The sequence below is a fragment of the Trachypithecus francoisi genome, unplaced genomic scaffold, assembly GCF_009764315.1.
Source record: "Trachypithecus francoisi isolate TF-2019V2 unplaced genomic scaffold, Tfra_2.0 Lachesis_group11, whole genome shotgun sequence".
NCBI lineage: Eukaryota > Metazoa > Chordata > Mammalia > Primates > Cercopithecidae > Trachypithecus > Trachypithecus francoisi.
In genome coordinates, this window is record NW_022681456.1 from 32933971 (window position 1) to 32956038 (window position 22068).

General features: G+C 35.6%; 1 protein-coding gene across 4 annotated transcripts in view; it reads right to left on the bottom strand.

The window, feature by feature from the left end:
- Positions 1-237: 237 nt before the first annotated feature.
- The window catches only part of SCYL2 (SCY1 like pseudokinase 2), a 72959-nt gene continuing 51128 nt past the window's right edge, over positions 238-22068 (bottom strand). For 3 of the 4 annotated variants that reach the window (XM_033220923.1, XM_033220924.1, XM_033220922.1), the window contains exons 11-18: positions 18270-18383; positions 15151-15283; positions 12610-12728; positions 7726-7826; positions 6273-6339; positions 6060-6155; positions 4464-4583; positions 1824-3454 (exon numbers count right to left, since the gene is read on the bottom strand). In XM_033220923.1, the coding sequence (XP_033076814.1) occupies positions 2810-3454; positions 4464-4583; positions 6060-6155; positions 6273-6339; positions 7726-7826; positions 12610-12728; positions 15151-15283; positions 18270-18383 (1395 nt within the window). In that variant the 3' untranslated portion in view covers positions 1824-2809. Of the gene's footprint in view, positions 3455-4463; positions 4584-6059; positions 6156-6272; positions 6340-7725; positions 7827-12609; positions 12729-15150; positions 15284-18269; positions 18384-22068 lie in introns of all 4 variants that reach the window. The other variant, XM_033220921.1, reaches the window with a different exon arrangement.

Here is a 22068-nt window from a genome sequence, read left to right on the forward strand (position 1 = left end):
TACACTACACCTATTAAAGACATTTTCTGAAACTTTTGTTTTATATAAAATATATATTTTATATAGCAGTTGCAGGGTAAAATGTCTTTCTTATTGAGTGTCACAGTTACGGTTTAAAAACTACTGATGCAGATACTTAAAATCCTATATAGTTTGAATTCTTATAGATTCATTTGTTCCAAAATTATTTTAAGACCAGTAATCACAAAGTATGAAATCACAACTTAATATGGAAAGTTTTATCAAAGCTAAAATTTATTTGGTGCATACTCCTATTGATACCAGGTATGTTCGCATATACCTTTTTCTTTCATGTGTAAAAACAACCATGTGAGGTATTTTACAGGTTAAAAAAAAAAAAAAAACTACTTCCTTATTCAGTGTAAAGGAAGCTTACAAGCATTCCAAAATAAAAACAAACAAAAACCAGACAAGTACGTAGTCTATTTCCATTTCCTTTTATACATCCTCTATATATATCACACATTTTAGCAACAGGAGAATAGAGAACCAATTCAAACGCAAGGGAATCTTTTTTGTAGATTCTGTTGACAGATGCTCTTTAACCTAAACATTTTCTGCTCTAAGCATAAGGGACTTAACTGTTTTCAGTACGTGAAATAACTTTAAGGTGATCTAGTACTTTGAAAATTTCATTCACTTAAGAACACTTAAGCTTAAAAATAGCACTATTTTTCAGAGGCAATTTCTCAACAGAAAAAGGCAATGGTAACAGTTCAATTGATGGAAATGGTTGAAATAAAACACCTTTGAGAAAGTAGAAAAAAGGTGTAGGAACAATTCTGTAAAAACATAGCACCATTACCTCAATGAATGAGCAAATTTTACATACTGTATTTTTTTCAAATAACCTATTTTCATATTTAGTAGTTCAAGTTCCATAAGCTGTTATATTAAGCTTTCTTTCTATTTAAGAGTTCAATGCTAACATCATGTTTTTTACAAAATAAAAAACAATTTCTCAATAAACAGTGACTACTAAATTGTTACAAAGAAAAATTCTTCAATACTTATTTTATTCCATATATAAGCTTTTTCCCAAAAGATATATTAATATTGCATTACAAACAAGACAGCTAATCTGGTCAAGCTGTGAATATATTTGACAAAAACATTTGATCTTCCTACTGTTTTTCATTTCTTGGATAAATTTCTTTAGCAATTCTATTAGTTCTTGTTCTAAAATCAAGTTAACCAAATACAGCCCATACAGAAATCAGATGTGAAAGCTGACTTCTATTTTTTAAAGTACCCTCTTAACTGAATGCTGCCAGCAATAACGTAATCAAATTACATTTTGTGATCAAGTGCTGTGTATTACATATAGTATGTGTATATATTTTCAATGAATATCCATATAAAATGAATAAACTTAGTACCAGCATACTAAATTTAATATGATTTATTTTAAATGATTGCTGGTTCCAGATAATTAAAAACCATCAACTCTATGGCAGCAACTATAATACATATATAGTTCTTTGAAAGATGGTTTTAAAGTTGTAAGAGTGGAATATTATTTTTTAAAATACAAATGACATTTATAGCAAAAGGCTCTGTGGTTGAATAATCAGTAAATTAAAGAAAAATATCAGAGAAAGGTTTTGAAAAATAAAGCATGTTTCCTGTTAAGAGAATTGATTCTTTCCTTCCTAAAAATGTCTAATAGAAATTAAAGTGTTTAAACAAAAAGTTCCTAAAATTCCTAGAAAAAAATTAAACTTCAGTAGCAGTAATTAATGAGGTCAGACTATCATGGCAAGCTGAATATTAATCTGTTGGTGGTCAGAAGATACAACTGGTCAATTTTTAGAGAAGTAAAGTTTATTACATTTGAAACAATACAGCAGAAATCTCAAAAGTTTGCTCATTAAATATAGTTTAATTCTTACAAATCTTCTTTTGAAAACACAGTTCATGTATGTTGCAACCTCAGAAGTTTGAATTTGAAATTAAATATGAAGGTAGTAGTCAGAGAAGTCACATCAGAGTGCTTTGTCAAATATCCAAACAAATCAGCACATACCTCTTCTGTGATACAGGAGGAAAAAAGTGATTCTAAATATATCCAAGTGAATGCAGAAAAATACATTACTATTTGAGGCAGACCATGCTAAAATATAATTTACAATGATTAGTCTGCACTTAAGAAGGTTAATAACACATTTAAACCAATGAAATGAAGGTTAGGTTAAATTTTGTAGTATTTGCTCAGTCTCTGTACTTAAACATTAGTTCATCTGAAAAGTAAGTTTGGAAAAAAGCAAATAACCTGATACTTCTCTTTATGCTTATTATTTTCTCACTGTCATCTTAAATGCAAACAAATCAATACAGGATCAAGATTTTTACATATTAAAATGAAGACTAATGACTTGTAAAGGTAGACTGTGTACCATGTAGTACTTAATAGATGAGCTTGCAATGACCATAAACTCAATTTTTTAAATAACACCAAGATCCACAAGCCAAAATAAACATTTGATTAAAAAGTTCTGCTATTCAAGATAACTCAGTTGTCCTTTTTCTCTTTGAGATTGGGAAGGGCTGGGTCTTTAAAAACCTGAAGAGGAGTTGGTAAGAGGAAAAAAATCCTCAATGCTTTAAAAAAATTCAACTGGTTAGAAGTCCATACAACTACTATGCTGGCATGGACACAGATGTTTCCTATCACAGAACTGTTCACTTTCCCAAAGAAGTACTTCCTCCAAGCCAACTATATAAAGATGTAAATCAGCTCACCCATGACTGAAACTGAAATGATCCTTCAAAATAGAAGTAAGACACCTCACCCAAAAAGATCTTTTAAATCATTACTAGCTGAACTACTACTGGTCATAGTAGTTGGTGGCTGTGCAAAGTTCTGTGGATTAAAGAAAGGATTACCCTGCATACCAAAGGCAGATTGTCCTATCACGTTCATCTGTGTTCCCATTACTGAACTGCCCATAGCTGGAGAACCTTGAGGAGGTACAAACTGATTAAGCCACTGATTTGGTTTCTGTTGTGATAATTGGTTCATGCTAACTTTGGGTTTCTGAGGGCCAAAGAGATTATTAAGGGCAGACATATCTGTGGGTCTTTGTTGGCTCTGCTTCGCACCAGCAGGAGGAACACTCAAAGCATTGAAGTTTGGCAAAGTGGGAGGTGTTCCCAGAGTCATCTTGGTCACTCCAACTGTGCTTGGACTACTGTAGAAGTTCTGGTTTGTATTAACGGGCATGTTGAATCCTGAAGTCTGAAAGCCCATATTGGCATTTAGGCCATTTGTCAACTTTCTCTTTGTATTATCAGTTGGTGTAGAAAACATCATGCCAATGCCCATGGAAGGAATGGAAGTGAAAGTACTTGAAGCAGAAGATTTAGGGGTACTAACAGAAAGGCTGGTCAAAGATGACATATTATCCATCAATGTGTCTGTCAAGTCCTTAGTCTGAAAAATATGAGAGAATTACTTTATCTCTAAGAAATATAAAATATTTTATAATTAGTAAACATTTGACAGATTAAATCATAAAGGACAAGTTAGAATTAAGCTCAACGGTCTATACCAAATTAGCAAACTATGTCCTGCAGGTCAAATACAGCCTGCCACCTGTTTTTGTATGGTTTTTACAGAGGAATATTTGCAATCGATTTGATGATGGGGAATACTAACTTTAAACTCCAATTAAGCAAAACGTTATCTCATCAAAAACAGAATCACATTCTTCTTATTCTATATTACAAAAAACACAGTAATTTCTTACTATTATTTGTATAGTTTGAATTTCATCAAAATTTTATAGGAATTTGTTGCCACTATTCTTAAAAAAGTACCTACAAAATATTCTCAATTTTGCCTCTTGGCCTGCAAAAATGTTTTTCTCAGACAAAATGTTAGTGATTAAGAGGTAACAAAAAATAATTTAAAGAAAGCTTTTAAGATAAAGCTATCTCTGAAACCAGTAACAGTGTAAACTCTCTACAAGAAGGGCCCTTACTCACTGCCATAGCACCAATACCTGGAACAGTGCCCGGAACACAGGAGAAAACAAATACTAGCCAGGTCATGCAGGTACATCTTAAACCAAGTTACACATCTAACTAACTACAATTGAAAAGACAAACATAGAAAATAACTTTAGCTCAAAAATACGTTAAGAGCATGAATATAATATTCTGATCACTTCAGAGTGAACAGAGTTGAATGAGCACTATGAGTCCTAATCCTATTCCTCTAGCTTCTTCTTTGTTGGTAACAAGCATTGTCACAAAACATGGTACATTAGACAGGTTATAGCAGAGTTGGAGAATCATTTATGCCCATACTTCTTAGAAACCACACATTAAGGTATTATTTGAGATACATTTTTATACAAATACTAGTAGACTAAGTTCTATACCACCTTACTCCTTAACAGTAGTATTCTTGAAATTATGCAAAAGAAATGAACTCTGACCTGTTTAACAGTAGCAACAGGTGTGTGCACTTGGGGTTTAAGAGGCTGCTGGCTTTTCAACTTCTGTGCCTGCTCTTGTTCTTTTGCTAATTTTTGTTTTTCTTCAAGTGTAAGTGATGCCTTAAAACAAAATAAAGCAAAAAATCAACTGGCAATTTCTTAAGTCCATTTGTAAAACAAAAGTTATCTCTTCAGGTAAAGGACATCTTACTACTTCACTGAAAAGCAAACTACTCTTGTCTTGGTGATTGTCACAGTAAGCTGTATTTCAAATCACTATATAATCTAACTTTAGATAAAAACTCATAGGATCTGCGCAAAAATATTTCCAGTATGAAAATAATAATTTTTAAACTATTCATTAGAATCACCCTTTTCCAGACAATGACAATATGATTTAGTGATTTCATTCTTGAAAACTGGGAAATCTTTTTAAACTTTAATCTATCTCACCCCAAGAATATTTTGGGAACTCACAAAAAGCGAAGAAAGAATGAAACAACACACGGTTCTTTCACTGCTGATGTCTACAGCAAATTCAATGTCTTGTCTTTTATCAACTTTGCTAAACTAAAAGCTCACAATGTTCTCTTATAATTTTGTAAACGACTATGTCCAGTAGTCCTTTGGCTTTACATATACAGGTATTCACATTTATGAATGAATAGAAGAATGCCCTCAGCAGAAGTCACAAACTGACTTACAGTTTTTTTATTGGATGCTAACCAAGAGGAAAGTATCCTATTATAGTTTAATATTCAAAATCAGAGGGGGAGCAAAATTTTAGCAAGAAATAGAGAAGAAAAAAATGTGCTCAGATTTTTCATCTACTTATGAGATGGAATCAGATCTATTTTGAAAATCCTTTTTAAATATTGTTGGTCTGCCATTAATAAGTAATGTATACATCATATACCCCTGCTGGAATAAACCAAGAAGGGTACATCATCACTTCTGTAGTATGCCTGTCAAAAATGTACAACTTTAATCCAATTATAAGAAAACACGAGACAAACTCAAATTGATGGCCATGCTACCAAATAGCTGACCAGTACTCTGTGAAAGTGTCAAAGTGAAAATCTGATGGACTGTAAAATTTGACACTATGAAATGACAGAAGATGAGGTTGCTAGGCTCAAAAAGAATGGAAAGAGTTTGGAACTCAAACTGTTGGGAATGTAGTGAGTGGGACAGAAATTAAAATACTGACGAGCAACAATCAGAGACAGCCTAAGGTAGCTGGACAGCACAAATCTATAGTAGAAGCCATCAACACAGGAGGAGAAGCAGAGAAGACAGACAGTGAGATTCACCAAGGAGTGTGACTGGCAAAGTACAAGAGAAAGGACAAAGGAGACAAGGAGTCTATAAATATTACCTTGTAGCAAGTCAAGTAATAATGGAAGCTAAAAATCTTAAGTACATTTATTTTCAAAATGGGTTAGGGTCATGTTTAACTGATAAAGGAATTTCAGAAAGATAATTACAAATGTTTCTTGTTAAGCTGCTGAACAGCATTTCCCAACAAAAATCTGTGGTTTACAGGAAGTCCTGTAGTATAAATAAGAGGGCTGAAAGAACAATAATGAAACTCACTCTTTTATGTTTATTCTGTAACCCGTCCTCTTTATTTTCGGACTCACTGCCAGTCAGAAGGTCTGCTCCAATGTTGTTAAAAACCTTGTCAATTTGCTGAAATAGAAAAATGTCAATAATTTAAATAAGTTCAATAAAAATGTGATTTTGTTGCTTAAAGATTAAAAGCCCTCCAAATGAAGCACTTTCTACAAAAATTAAGTATCTTCTTACCTGATTCCCAGTATTTGTAACTTTTGCCTCCTCAGAAACATTCATTTGATTTCCTATGTCCAAAGATCTGTAGGAGAGTTGAATTATGACAAAACAACAAAAAGAAATGAATAGTTTTAAATACTCATGCTAAAAATTATTTATCCACATGGAATTTATTAGACTCCAATTAAACTGTGGTTTCATTCTTTAAGAAGAGTCATCTTTTCCATTATTTTCTACTGTTAATGATTGCTTGCCCCCAAAATAACATTTGTATGTAAGTCCATTTCTTAAACTCAACATTTGGGATTTACTGGAGAATTTATTCAAGGTGTCATAAAACCAGTCAAGCATAGCTCTTATCAAAGAGCTTAACATCTCACTGCAAGACAAGATATGATATGGGGAATTTAATGTGATTAAGTTCTGAGTCTGTACTAACATGAATGCTATAATCACTAACAATGAATGCTATAATCACTGTTATGTGAGCCAGATCTATGTCCTGAGAAACAGGTAAGATTTAGATAGAAGGAAGAAAAAGGAAGGGTTCATTTCCGAAGTCAAATATAAATACTTGGTATTAAAAATTGATCTCTACCTATAATGCATTTTAAAAATTATTTCTCCAGATTTTTATGTTAACATAGTCAATCCATCAAACACCACATACATACACACTATAGAATACTTCAAGCATACAAAGGGCTATTTCACCTACTTCTATACCATGTGTATTTACTTTAAGTCTTCATCTTGTGGGCAGAAGCTAAAGAGTTTCTACTTGGGGACCTTGTTCATGATTTATATCAACTTTACTGATTTTTAGATGTTTTTTGGTTCAGAATTAAACTTTAACAGGTATCCTAAATTCATGTGTTTTACTCTGGAGCAAAGAATACAGTGGGGCTTTGATTTTAATAAACTGGATTCAACAGTCAACGATTTCCATCTTTGCCTTCTTGTTTGAATACTAGTTTTCTGCAAATAATTTAGAAAATCCTCCCTAAAAATAAAAAGAGGTGAATGTCGTGATGCTAAATATGAAATGAATGTTCTATAAATGTTTCTGGGACTAGAGAAAAGAGAATGAAAAAAATAAAAATACTAGAAGTTCATAAATTTAAAAAATTTTCGTAAGTGGTGCTTTTAGTTTTCATCAACCTGAGTTTACAATGCTAGTGGCTACTGCTGACAAGGGATTTCTCAGAAACAGAATTTTCTTTATGTAGATAAAATGCTAAAATTATATCATATTAAACTTCTGTACTCAGAAGTGATACTAGATTTTTCAACCACATTGTATTTTAATTCAGTTCAACTTATTAATGCGATGGTAAATTTTGAAATGTTTTACATAGGGTCAAATTTAAATCCAGTAATTTTTCTATTCCATATTCCAGAAAATCAATCATAAGACAACTATAATCTCACTCCTGGACCACATATAATTCATGTGCAACCTACTTACTTCTGCTGTTCTTGCATTATATGAAGTTGCTCCAGTTTAGTCTTATGTTCAGACTCCAATCTATTAAGCATCTCTTTTATGACGGAAATGAAAGAATTGAACTGGTATAATGAGAAATTGATATGGTTACAATGTTTCAAGTTAGCAGCAAATGTAATCAATTAAGATAATTCATTAAGTTAATCATAATATTCTCAATTTTTACCAGTAGAATAGGATCCAGTCACAGCACTGATATTCACTAAGAATGATACATTTAAATTCGGGATATCATAGCAAGCTTTTATAATATCTTTGTATAGTGATGATATGATAGTTGATGAGGCTTTTAAGTTCCAGAAAACACGTCTCAATAATGAGTTTTATATCCTGAGTTGCTTAATTGCTATTATTCAGGGGCCTTGTATAAATTCACCTGTAGCAGTTATATATTGATCTTCTGGGATAATTCAAAATTAAACATCTGAATTTGTGCCGAACTAGAAATAATCCATTTAATATGCATAGAAAATTCCTGCTTATTCAGATTGCAATGACATATCTGGCTAAAATAAATCTTGTTTTCTGACAGTCGAAATATTAAACGTACATAATCCAACTTTCAAATAATTAAATTTCATAAAGCATACCTAGCACTATTAATATAGTTTAAGCTTTGGCTAACTTTGGTCAACTGCTGATCATTCATCCCTATGGTACTTCAGGATCATCATAAACAACTTATTTGAATAACACCATATGTTACAGGAAGAATTTAGAAATGGCTCTCCTCCTTTCCCCAAATCTTATAATTACATCTTTGTGTTGAGTGTTTATACATACACTATTTTATTAATCCTCACAACTCTTCAAAGTAGGTTCACTAATATTTCTAATCTACAAATGAGGCAACTCAGGCTCAATGAGAGGTAAAGCAACTCAGAGATGCTAGAGAGCTCATATGGCAGAGTTAGAATTCATCCTAAGCCTGGTTCCAAAGTCTGCACCCTTTTCTACTACATTACACTGCCTTTTACCATGCTGTATCAGCAGCAGCTTCTTCATCTTATGAGAAAGTCAAAAGGCATGTTTCCAAAGCAGTTTACTATGACTGACTTTCCAGTGATTAGGGTTCCTAAAACTTTTTATTGAAGTATAATATACTAACAGAAAAGTATTACATGTTAAAGTGCACAGACAAAAAAAAAAAAATAAACAATTCACACAAATTGAACACATCCAATGTAACTAGTAGCCAGATAAAGAAACAACACTGGTCCAGGCACATGGCTCACACCTGTAGTCCCAGCACTTTGGGAAGCCAAGGCAGGAAGATCACTTGAGCCCAGGAGTTTGAGACCAGCCTGGGCAACATGGAGAGACCACATCTCTACAAAAAATACAATTAGCCAGGAGTGGTGGTACATGCCTGTAGTCCTAGCTATTTGGGAGGCTGAGGTGGGAGGATTACTTGAGCCCAGGAGGTCAAGGATGCAGTGAGCTGAGATTGTGCCACTGCACTCCAGCCTGGGAGACAGACTGAGACCCCATCTCAAAAAACAAAAACAAAAACAAAGTAAAATCGTTGTCAACATCCCAGAGACTTCCTTATACCCGCTTCCAGTCATTTTTCACCCTCACACCCTTTGGGTAAACTTTATTCTGACTTCTAGCAGCATAGCTTAGACTGCTGTACTTTATATAAATGGATCATTCAGCAGATCCTCTTCTATGCCTGGCTTCATTCACTCAACATGTTTGTGAGATTCATCTATATTGTTAAATGTTTGTGCAGGAAAGAGTTAACATTGTAGACATAAACTGCTATCCTTGAAAACTCCTGCTTGCAAAATTGGCCTTTAGCTGGTGTCTGGGAACTCAGATTTGAGAAAGGTTCCTATTATTAATGGTAACAGTGGCTTACTTGCCTAAACTGTGTGTACAAAGAATATGTTCTATGCTGAACACTTGCTTTCCTTCTGGGAGTTTGGAGTTTGAGTACATGCCAGGCAGAGGGTGTTACTTCATCAGCCCTCATTGAAAACTCTGGACACTGAGTCTCATCTAATGAGTTTCCCTGGTTGGCAACATTTCACACCGATTATCACAAGTCATTACAAGAGGAATCCTGCGTGATTTCAATGGGAAAAGACTCTATAGGCTTGTGCCTGGTTTCCCTAGACTTTGTCCTATGAACCTTTTTCCCTTCCTGATTTTGCTTTATATTTTTTCACCATAATAGAGCACAGCCTGAGCATAACTCTATACTGAGTCCTGTGAGTCCTTCTACTGAATCATCTATTCTGGGAGTGGTCTTAGGAATCCCCCTCAAACACAAGTTATTGATTATTCAGTGGACTGCTGCAGGGCATTTGCTGTTTTTTATTCAAATATTGAAAATGTATTTTCCTAAGTTACTTATCTTTGTCACTTAAGGTATAATATACTTAAATCATCTTAAATCAGAAAGGAACTAAGAAGGCAGTCTTAAATTAGAAACCCTGACCATGAAACAAATGGGAAGGCAGATCACATCCATGCTAAACTACTGTAAAATACAAAAAGATAGGAATCAAAATGTTTGTTGATGAAAATAGCCACCCCCCCAACAAAACAAAACAAAAAACAAAAACAAACACTAAGCTGAAGTAAATCAACACAATATTTCAAATGGAATTAGAGACAGGGTCTTGCTTTGTCATCCAGGCTGGAGTGCAGTGGTGCAATCTCAAATCACTGCAACCTCCGCCTAGTAGCTGGGACTACAGGCGCACACCACTACACCTGGCTCATTTTTGTATTTTTGTAGAGATGGGGTTTCACCATGTTGCCCAGGCTGGTCTCAAACTCCTGAGCTCAAGTGATCCACCTAACCCTTCCCTCCCAAAGTGTTGGGATGACAGGAGTGAGCCTATATATCCTAAAATAAGCATTTGGGAATATTTAAAAACACACTAAATTAGAAATATGAGAACTAAGAACAGAAATGACAAAAAGTTGAAGACTGTTTTAGGCATATTATCCTATTCCTCCCCAATATTCACTGTCTCCCTTCTTTGCCCACCCTAACCTCAACTCTGCTATCCAAGATACGAAGAAATTACCAAACAAAAAATTAAAATCTAGGGAGCGAGCGTGGTGGCTCACGCCTGTAATCCCAGCACTTTGGGAGGTCAAGGCAGGCAGATCACTTGAGATTCGGAGTTTGAGACCAGCCTGGCTAACACGGTGAAACCCCGACTCTGCTAAAAACACAAAAATTAGCCAGGCATGGTGCCTCACGCCTGTAATCCCAGCTATTCGGGAGGGTAAGGCATGAGAATTACTTGAACCCAGGAGGCGGAGGTTGCAGTGAGGTGAGACGGCACCACTGCACTCCAGCCTGAGTGACAGGACGAGACTCCATCTCAAAAAAAAAAAAAAAATTAAAACCAAGGAATGAATTTTCAGAGACTTACTCTATTACTTCAAATGAAATGTTTGTTCTGATTAGTTTTATAAATTTCTCTGCCTCCCAAAACTCTGCTCGCTCAGCACTCTCCCCAATGCCAAAAGCTCTCAACTTCCAGCTTTCTGCTTCCCTCATTGCTGTAATTCACTTTCGGTTCTAAATCCTCCCTGCCTATCCTTCTCTGATGCTCTCAGTTAAACAGTAACCCAACTCAGGCTTTTCCATTATATTTCATTAAATACTAGTTCTGTTGTGAACAAAAATGACTCGTCTACTCTATACCTCAATTTTCTCTCAATTCAATAAATATTTTTGGTTCTGTCATTGCACTAAGTGCTGGGGCTATAATGAAGAATAAGCTCTAATATCCTTTGAGGAATTTCTAATCTTCAGGAAGAATCAGTCACATAAGAACACAACTGTGACAAACAGCGAGAGAGGTATGCAGAGAGACAATTCCACAATATTCTTTGGACACATTATTCCTTAGCTCAAACATTTACCACGCCTTGAAAGTGCAAATACCTAAACCAGACAGACATTTTAAGTCTACCTATTCTAGTCTCAATGTACCTTTCTCATTCTCCTACTGTATTATATATATCTCCCAATCAAATTGAATTATTTCTTCCAAGTGGTATATAGACTCTCAAAATGGTCCTCAATTATCTCTTCCTCCTGCCATTCATGCCCTTGTGGAATCCCCTATCTTTGAGTGTGGGCTGAACCTGTGACTTGCTTCTAAAGTAACAGACTATGGCACAGGTGATGGGACATCACTTCCTTGATTACAAGAGACTGTAATTTCAGTCTTGCTAGCAGACTCTCTCTTGCAGGCTTTGATGAAACAAGTTGCCATGTTGGAAAGGCCCATGTGGCTAGGAACTGACAGTGGTATCCAGCTAATAGCTAAGAATGGAGGCCCTAAGCACAACAGCCCAAAAGGAACCGAAGCTTGCCAACAACCATGTAAGTGCACTTAGAAGCAGATCACTCTGTAGCTGGGCCTTGAATGAGCCCCAAGTTCTTGACTATAGACAGCACTGTGAGAAACCCTGAGCAGGGAATCCAACTATGCCATGTCCTGGCCTGACCCACAGAAGCTGTGAGATAATAAATTTGTGTTGCTTTAAACCCCTAAGTTTGTGGTGATTCGTTCTGTAGCAATCAATAAATAATGAATATACTCCCCAAACACATTCTATAACTTTGTTCTTCATTCATGTCAATTTCCCAGCCCTAGATTTAAAGTAGTCCCAAATCCTACATATTTTTCCACATCCTGCTCATTTACTATTTATCAATGAGGTCACCCCACAAACTTTCTTCATTTAGTTCTGTGGCATATTTTACTCCCACCTTTTTTTTAACCAATCTTTATAATATATTTATATATCTAATGCCAAGAAAACAGTAAGCTCAATAAAATGAATAAAGCACAAAAATACTCCTACCTGATTAAGATTAAGATTGTTTTCAATACTCAGGGGAATAAGATGAGGCAATACTTTTCCAGCCAGCTGCTCTTTGGTGATTCCCAACTTCTTATGAGTAAAAGTACATTTGTAAATACCTGATGGAAAAGAATGTGACAAATTGCCTAAGTTAACACCATCAATTCATAGAAATCATGAAAATAATATATGTATACGAAATCCCTTGATAATCTGTGTAATACAAATTTTTTCCAATCAATGCCTAGAATAATGATGTTCTTACATATGAATCAGAATGATTTCAGCCTTTATCATCAGGCCAGATTTAAACACCACAACATATTTATCCTGTGTTCTTTTGGTTTAGGAGCACATTTAATGACAGCATAACATTAGAAGCTTATCAGAACCATGTTCAATTATTATTATGCAGCAGTAAAGTTACAGAATGGCCTTTTATTCTGAAACATCTAAATATATACTTCAGAAATCATACTCAAGGCATCTATTTTAAAGGGTGTAAGTCAAAATGTAAGTCCTACACCTTTATCCACTTCTTCAGCAAATCAAACTCAACATGTCTGAAATTTAATAACTGAATTCAACTCCACAAAATCCTTCCCTATTGTCTCACCTATTTACTCAATCTTCGATATTCCACTTGTTACAGCTATCCACAAAGCCTTCACTTGGTAAACTGAGTACATTTTCTCCTCATTCTCTGAATGCCTTTGAGTTCCAAGTGTTTTGTACATAATCCAAAGCTTTGTGAAATACCATCCGCCATTATTCTGTTAATGTGCACATGACTTATATACCCAAAGGGTAACTTTATTGGGCACTGACTAAATGCTTATTTGCTGAGCACTGTGTTTGTTACTTTCCCTTTGTTTCAGTGAATTCTCACAAGAATCCTAAAATGACGTTAGTCTCATCCTCATTGGATAAACTTTTCAAAGTCACCTCAGGAACTGACAGAGCCAGGATTAGAGCCAGGGCTTGAATTTCTACTATGCCAAACTCCTGCTCAAAAAGACATTTTTTTTTTTTTTTTGAGACAGGGTCTTGTCCTGTTGCTCATGCTGGAATGCAGTGACACGATAATGGGTCCCTGCAGCCTCAACCTCCCTGGCTCGTGTGATTCTCCCATCTCAGCCTCCCAAGTAGCTGGGACTACAGGCACAAGCTACCACACCCAGCTAATTATTGTATTTCTAGTAGAAACGGGGTTTTGCCATGTTGCTCTGGCTGGTCTTGAACTCTTGGGCTCAAGTGATCTGCCCACCTCAGCCTCCCAAAGTGCTGGGAATACAGGTGTCAGCCACTGCACCCAGCCAAGAAGACAAACTTCTTTCTGCACAAAAGATTCATGCAATATCCCTAGAGTACATTCTATGTCTACAGAGGTCCACAATAAATACTTCCTAACCATTCCCACAAATACTTACTGAGCAGTTTCTACAGGCCAAGCACTATATTAGGTGTTAAGAATACATGGATGAATAATATAGTTTTTCTTAAATATCAACAAAGAACCAGGCCGGGCACGGTGGCTCACGCCTGTAATCTCAACACTTTGGGAGGTCGAGACAGGCAGATCACAAGGTTAGGAGTTCAAGACCAGCCTGGCCAAGATGATGAAACCCTGTCTCTACAAAAAATACAAAAAAATTAGCCAGGCGTGGTGGCAGGTGCCTGTAATTGCAGCTACTCAGGAGGCTGAGGCAGAGAATTGCTTGAACTCAGGAGGCGGAGGTTGCAGTGAACCGAGATGGCACCACTACACTCCAGCCTGGGCGATAGAGCAAGACTCCATCTCAAAAAAAAAAAATTAACAACCTTGAATTAAATAAAAATGAACTTGTTAACGTTTTAGTGACTCTATAGCTATGCCTGCTATAGTGCAGCAGACCCCTGGCATTTCTAGATTGGACTTTCATAACTTTAACTATATATAAATGATTTCAGAGTTTCTTAGTAATTTGTAACTATGCTGACAGCACACAATGTCCTATAAGGTTAACATGCTTCATCAGCATATCAGCCACAAAATATATTAGAAAACCAGCTCCTACCACTTATCACTTGCATGATCTTGAATCAGTTATTTCACATCTCTGAGCCTCAGCTTCCTTGTAAAATAGAAACAATAGTACCTATTTCATTGAATTTGGGGAAGAATAAAATAAGGTAATGCAGAGAAAATACTTTGCCTCTTACAAACTGAGTATCAAATAAACCTCAGGTATTACTACTAAGACCAGTATCAGCATTTCTAGTAGCTTTGTTTGCCTCTCTCACTTTGCACCACTTTACGGGGAAAACTAGCTATCACGATATTTGTAAAGCTAGAATTCTTAAACATCTTATTTCTTTATAAATATCAAGATTCTACTGCTTTTGCTAAACTTAAAGAGAAAGGTTGTATTATGACATTTATCTCATCATTCTTCAATTATGAAATGCTGTATACATGAAAGGAGAGTATAATGGTTTTATAGATTGGAAAATTTATTTGCATGATAAAACAGCATCAAATGACATTAAATTTTCAGCTACCTAAAATTCCCATGAGGACTGCAGGTTCCTTGGATGGAATTTGTTGTAAGAAGGGTAGGATATCATCAAGTACAAACCACTTATCCAAGTATTCCAAAATCTTTCCTAAGCACACTAATGAATTTACACGAACCTATTAAAAGAGGTAAATTGCATTAGTCATTTAAAGTTTTCAAAATCTAGAATAAAATATTTAAGTGCAAACTTAATCTTCATATAAATATGTTAAAGTCTCAAGAACAAAAGTAGATTTAGAAGCTCTCATTCTTTATTAACATAGGAAATTCACTTATTTACTAATTTTCCTGGTTTGTCTCACAAAGAATTTATGACTGCTTTACCAGGTCACCAGTGAGATAAAGACAAGGAATGACTACAATTTTGTAACATTTCAAAGTGATTAGGATTTGAGAAACTTTTACTACATATGTGTTACTATCATAAGAACACTCCTTTGGGGACATTTGAATAATAAAAAGGACTACATTCTTTGCACCAAGTGATCAAGTTCACCCACATTCCAGTATTTTACTGTAAGTTAGGTTCAGTTCATTCTTAAACTAAATATTTTAACATGTGAAGGTATCCATATATTTGTTTTCTATTTCTAAATATACAGTTATTAAGACCTCTTATTTAGAAGCTTTTATCAAAATTCCATATTCACTTGACTATTTGATAAACACATCATACCCTACTTCTATTTGGTATTTCTTAAGATAGAATATCTTTAAGTCAGGACCATAGTATTAACAAAACTCCAGTTTTCAAAAAAAAGTTAAACAAGAAAGGCAGAAAATAAATTTGTTGGCTAAAAAAGCACCATAGTTCTACAGGAAAAATGGGGAAATTTTTCCATTTCTAAAAAATAGCATACAATTGTTTCCTGAAATTCAAACACAAGAGATATTATAAATTCAAAAAGGTATCTGAATGCTCTACTTGTACTCATAATCAGTTTTATAAAAGGAGCAGCTGCATTCTACTGAGATATATATATATTAAGCAAAACTGAAAATACTTATTTACTTTTATGATATATAAAATATTAGTCATGTAAGTAATGAATAAATATAGCTCTTGGTGCATTTTACCTAACTCTGTAGAATTTTTAAAAATTTTATTTTCAGGGAAGAGTATTAAGATACAATTCTAACTAATGATTCAGGAATTTCCTAATTAGAATTTTAAACTTTTAGAGATAGAGGACTACGAATACAATTTAGGAATTCCTATTTGCCACTCTGAAGGTAGGCAGAAACACTGAAAGTGCTATCCAAAATCCACTTAAAAGGTGACATATAAAATATAAATCCATTCCTAGTTACTGTTCTAAATATAATTACATTCATTACAACTTCTTGTAAAACAACACGCCTTAAGGGCCAGTTGGCATCTTAAAAAGAAACATAAATATCACTGGGCAGCAATTCACATCATTTAAGTATCCATGCTTCCCATTTCTACATACCCCTGCATATGCTCAGAACTGAACTAGAACAGGTACTCTTGTTTTGCTTTGGTTTTGGTTTTGGATTTTTTTTGTTTGTTTTTTGGGGGGTGGGGGGCTTGCTCTGACACCTAGACTGGAAGGCAGCGGCACATTCACAGCTCACTGCAGCCTCAACCTCTTGGTCTCAAGTGATCCTCCCGCCATGCCATCACACCCAGCTAAATTTTTTTATTTTTAGTAGAGACGAGGTCTCATTGTGTTGCTCAGGCTGGTCTTGAACTCCTGAGCTCAGGATTCACCCGCCTCAGCCTCCCAAAGTGTTGGGATTAAAGGCATGAGCCACCACGTCCGGCCTACAACATGTACTTTGAGAAAATGTATGTTATAATAAATTTATGCTGCCATAAAATAAGGTATATAGTATGATTATAACATCTTCTAAAGGGCATTTTGAAAACTAAATGTTAAGCTGTATATTACTACCATCTATTTTGAAAATTCAATCATAAAATTGAGAATTTCAGAGAAAACAGCTATTCTTAATGATAGTGAAAAGACTCAGAGGGGCACAGTGACTTTTCAAGGTCACAGGGGTTGTTAGTAACAAAGTGAGAATGAGAACTAAAGCTTCTTGACTTTATTTCATTTCACGCTTGTTTGTTTCAGTAATGATTTGTTTTTCTACTTTGATGTTACATTTTCCATTTCAAAGCCTTTCGACCAAGAAACATGAACTAAAACAGATTCAATGGCTATAAGATAAAATCATATCATTCAAATTGCTTTTGCCTATAATTTTATTAAGCTGTTTATTTTTATTTAAATTCACATTCCATCAGATAAAGATGTGATCTCCAGAGAACCAGCTTTACAAAATGCAAATTTAATAATATGCTCATTATCAAAAATCAATATAAAGAACTGGTTAGGCAAAAGAGAACATTTCTCCCTCTTTAAAGCTGCTATTTTGAAGACAGCATTCAAAATTACTTCTATAAAGAAGTATCAATGTGATAAACTATTATATTTAGTGTTAGAGAAAAGGTTGGGGACATTTATTGCTTTCAATATGAGATAATGAAAACTTCGTTATCAATTCCACCTTCCTTGACTAACAAGTAACTGAATGTTAAAATTTTGTATTCAAAGAAGGCAACTATTCCCTTGGTCTACATTTTTTTAGTACAACTGTTTCTCCTACTTGTATTCATATTAACTTATTGCTTTATTGTACGCTACTTTTTTAAAAAGTAAGCCAGTCAGTAAGAAATAAGAAATTTACAGACCAATAACTAAAAATAAAGGCTATTTATAAAAGGAAACTATTCAACAAGTTTTTAGGCTTAGATACCAAGTTAAATTCTCATATTTTTAAACTAACAACAAAATAAATTGAGTTAAAGCAGAAAAGAATTAAGAAAAAAATAATCACCCAACTTTTTTACTGAAACACTCAAAGTAAAGGGACAGCAAGTAAGGTTAGGAATGCAATATTATAAATTATGTATCAAAGAAAACAGCTCATTTTCACAGTACTATATATAGGTTATCTACAGCCAAGATGAAATACATCAGAATTCTATAAAAGGGTTATTAAGCAATAAGAAAATGATTTAAAGCACTGACAAGTGAAAGAAAAACAAAAAATTAATATGCAATTACTTACAGCAAGGGAAGATGTTTGTAGACAGGCATTTTTAATTCTTGGTATCAAAGCATTTTTCATGGATGGGTAGTCTATAAGATTTGCAAAGGTTGGAATGATGTTTAGACAGAGCTCCTATCAAGAAAATAAACTGAATCAATATTAGGGAAAGACTCATCTTTTCTCTCAGATATTATAAAGTTTTGCATTTGCATGGCTAAACTGTCATATAGTTTGAAATAAATTTTCATATATATTATTTGGTCCTTTCAATAACTCTTTGAAAAATGGATGAATAGTTATAATCACTTTTCAATTTTATAGCTGAGAAAAAAAGCTCAGAAGACATTACTCAAAGTCATACTAGGTCATAATAACTAGTGCATAATACCCAAACTCCCTGATCTCATTCCTAATCTCTTTCTTTGATAACACAAGTCCTCATTTACGTTTAAATAACAAGAACACGTAAGTTTTGCTATCTTTCATAACAAGAGAAAATCAAGTATGAAATCATGTAAAAATACTCCTCTCAAGTAATTCTCTTAGCTGTTACATATATCTATATGATAAAATACAAACACTTTTTAAAAAAATATATTGAAAAGAGTGTTTAAATTTTTTTTTTTCTTGAGACAGGACCTTGCTCTGTCACCTACACTGGAGTGCAGTGACACAATCATAGCTCACTGCAGCATCAGCCTCCCAGGATTGTGCGATCCTCTGGCCTCAGCCTCCTGAGCAGCTGGGACTGCAGGTACATGCCGCCACGCTCAGCTAATTATTATTATTATTATTATTATTATTATTTTTTTTTTTTTTTGAGATGGAGTTTTGCTCTTGTTGCCCAGGCTGGAGTGTAGTGACATGACCTTGGCTCACTGAATCCTCCGCCTCCTGGGTTCAAGCGATTCTCCTGCCTCAGCCTTTCGAGTAGCTGGGATTACAGGCAGGTGCCACCACACCCAGCTAATATTTTGTATTTTTAGTAGAGATGGGGTTTCACCATTTGGCCAGGCTGGTCTCGAACTCCTGACCTCAGGTGATCCACCTGCCTTGGTCCACGCCCAGATAATTTTTCAACTTTTTGTAAAGACAAGGTCTCACTATGTTTCCCAGGCTGGTCTTGAATTCCTGAGCTCAAGCGATCCTCTCACCTCAGCCTCCCAAAGTGCTAAGATTACAGGCATGAACCAGAGTCTGGCCTTAAAAGAGTGTTTAATAATTTTGAGAAGAAAATTGAGGACACAGTATTATATAATCCCAATTTTTTAAATTTTTTCTTTTTTTTTTTTTGGGGGGGGGGGACTCTTGCTCTGTCACCCAGGGTGGAGTGCAGAGGCAAATTCATAGCTCACTGTAGCCTCCTGGGCTCAAGTGATCCTCCTCCCCAACTCAGCCTCCCAAGTAGCTGGCACTACAGGCACGCACCGCCATGCCTGGTTAATTTTATCATCTTTTATTTTTGGTACAGACAGGGTCTCACTATGTTGCCCAGGCAGGTCTCAAACTCCTGGCTTCAAGGGATCCTCCCACTTCAGTCTTCCAAAGTGCTGAAATTACAGGTGTGAGCTACTGCACCTAATCTCAAGTTCTAAAATGTGTAGGTACCTGTGTCTATCTACAGGCTTAGGAAAAAAGACTAGAAAGATATATCTGAAAATGTTAACCATAGTCATCTGTGAGAGCGAATTTTAATATTTTTTTTTTGTATTTGTAAGTACTTCCAAATTCTGAAACTTAAAGCAAGCATAACTCAGAAATGGGGGGAAAAAAGATTTAAAACATTCTCGTTAACTAATGTGGTACTATAGTAGAAATGATAACTGGTAATTCTGGGAGTAACAGGAAAACGGAGGGAAGATTGGAGGCTAGCGAACTAAATGAGAAAACGAAAAGAAGAAGTAATGGGTTGAGAACTGGCTAAAGTGCACACATCTCAGGCACGTTATGAGAGATGATCCTTGTAGCAAAGCATAGGAGAAGGGATCACTGAGGAAAATGGAAGCACAAATGTGAATTAGGAAGGATACTACTGAAAATACCAGGCAAACTTCAAGACATCCATTTATAGTCAGATGGTAGAAATAAATTACCTACTAAGAATCTGTTATCAGAACACTGGATATATTTTATTTGCTTTAACTTATTCCTAGGCTTCCAAAAGGCAAATGTAAGAGAGTTAATTGTTTGCATCCACTCAGAACTATTAATAATTAAGTGACTGATAAAATTTAAAAAAGAGCCAGGCATGGCGGTGTGTGTTCCTGTGGTCCCTGCTACTAGGGAGGCTGAGAGAAGATCACTTGAGCCTGAGAGAGCACGGGAGGTCAAGGCCACAGCGAGCTAAGATTGTGCCACTGCACTCAAGCCTGGGCCACTGCACTCAAGCCTGGGCCACTGCACTCAAGCCTGGGCCACTGCACTCAAGCCTGGGCCACTGCACTCAAGCCTGGGCCACTGCACTCAAGCCTGGGCCACAGCACTCAAGCCTGGGCCACTGCACTCAAGCCTGGGCCACTGCACTCAAGCCTGGGCCACTGCACTCAAGCCTGGGCAACACAGTGAAAGCCTGTCTCAAAAATTAATTAATGAATTAATTAAGGACCACATTTGGGAGAAAAGAATAGGCAAGGGTAAGCAGTCAGTGGCACACTACGTTTCTATATTCCCATAAGGAGCTTCCTTATAGAAGATCAGACTTTAAGACAGAGAGACAGAGACAGGCAGACTTATAGGAAAGGACCCCCTAATACCTGTATTATTAAAAAGCGACTGGAAAGTGCCATGCTATCCAATCAAACTCAGAGCAGGAGGTTACAAAGAGGCAAATCTTAAATTCTGTCTAAATCACTTAGCTAATGTAGGGGAGAGCTCTCTCCCAAAGAGGAGACAAAATGAGGAACTTTTATTTATTTATTTATTTATTTATTTATTTATGAGACGGAGTCTCACTCTGTTGCCCAGGCTGGAGTGCAGTGGCACGATCTCAGCTCACTGCAACCTCTGCCTCTCGGGTTCAAGCAATTCGCCCTGCCTCAACCTCCTAAGTAGCTGGGATTATAGGTGCCTGCCACCACACCCAGCTAGTTTTTGCATTTTTTTTTTAGTAGAGACGGGGTTTCGCCATGTTGGCCAGGCTGGCCTCGAACTCCTAACCTCAGGTGATCCCCCTGCCTTGGCCTCCTAAAGCACTGGGATTACAGGCATGAGCCACAGCACCCAGCCCGGGATGAGGAACTTAATAACAGCCGGGATGAGGAACTTAATAACAGGAGATTGAAAAACACAAAATCAAACCTCAAAGAAGTCTAATTAGCAAATTCTCAGAAACTTCTGCTTATTTTACACTTTATAATGGGTGGGTGGAGGTGATGAAGATAACTTCGATATCCATTTAAAAGGTAAATTAAATTTCAAAAATTGTGTCTGATATACATGTTTATAATGCCTCTTTTTAAGAACGCTACCTTTTGCAAACCATCTTCTACCTGTACAAATGTTTTCAGAACCATCTCTAGCCTCTTAAATATTTCTAATCAAACTTAACTTTAAAAACTTCAATTTAAAAATGAATTTCAGATGTTACTTTCTAGCCTACTATTTGCAAGAACCTTGAGGAAAAGATTTCTTATTTCTTGCTTTCTCTAGGATTCTCCTAATTGTTTAGATATGCTTTATCAACTAAGCAGTACTAATTTCGTGACTAAAGACTTACACTGAATGGTACCAGAAATGCTGGTTTCCCCAACCTGGCCAACATGGTGAAACCCTGTCTCTACTAAAAATACAAAAAAAATTAGCCAGGCATGGTCGCCCA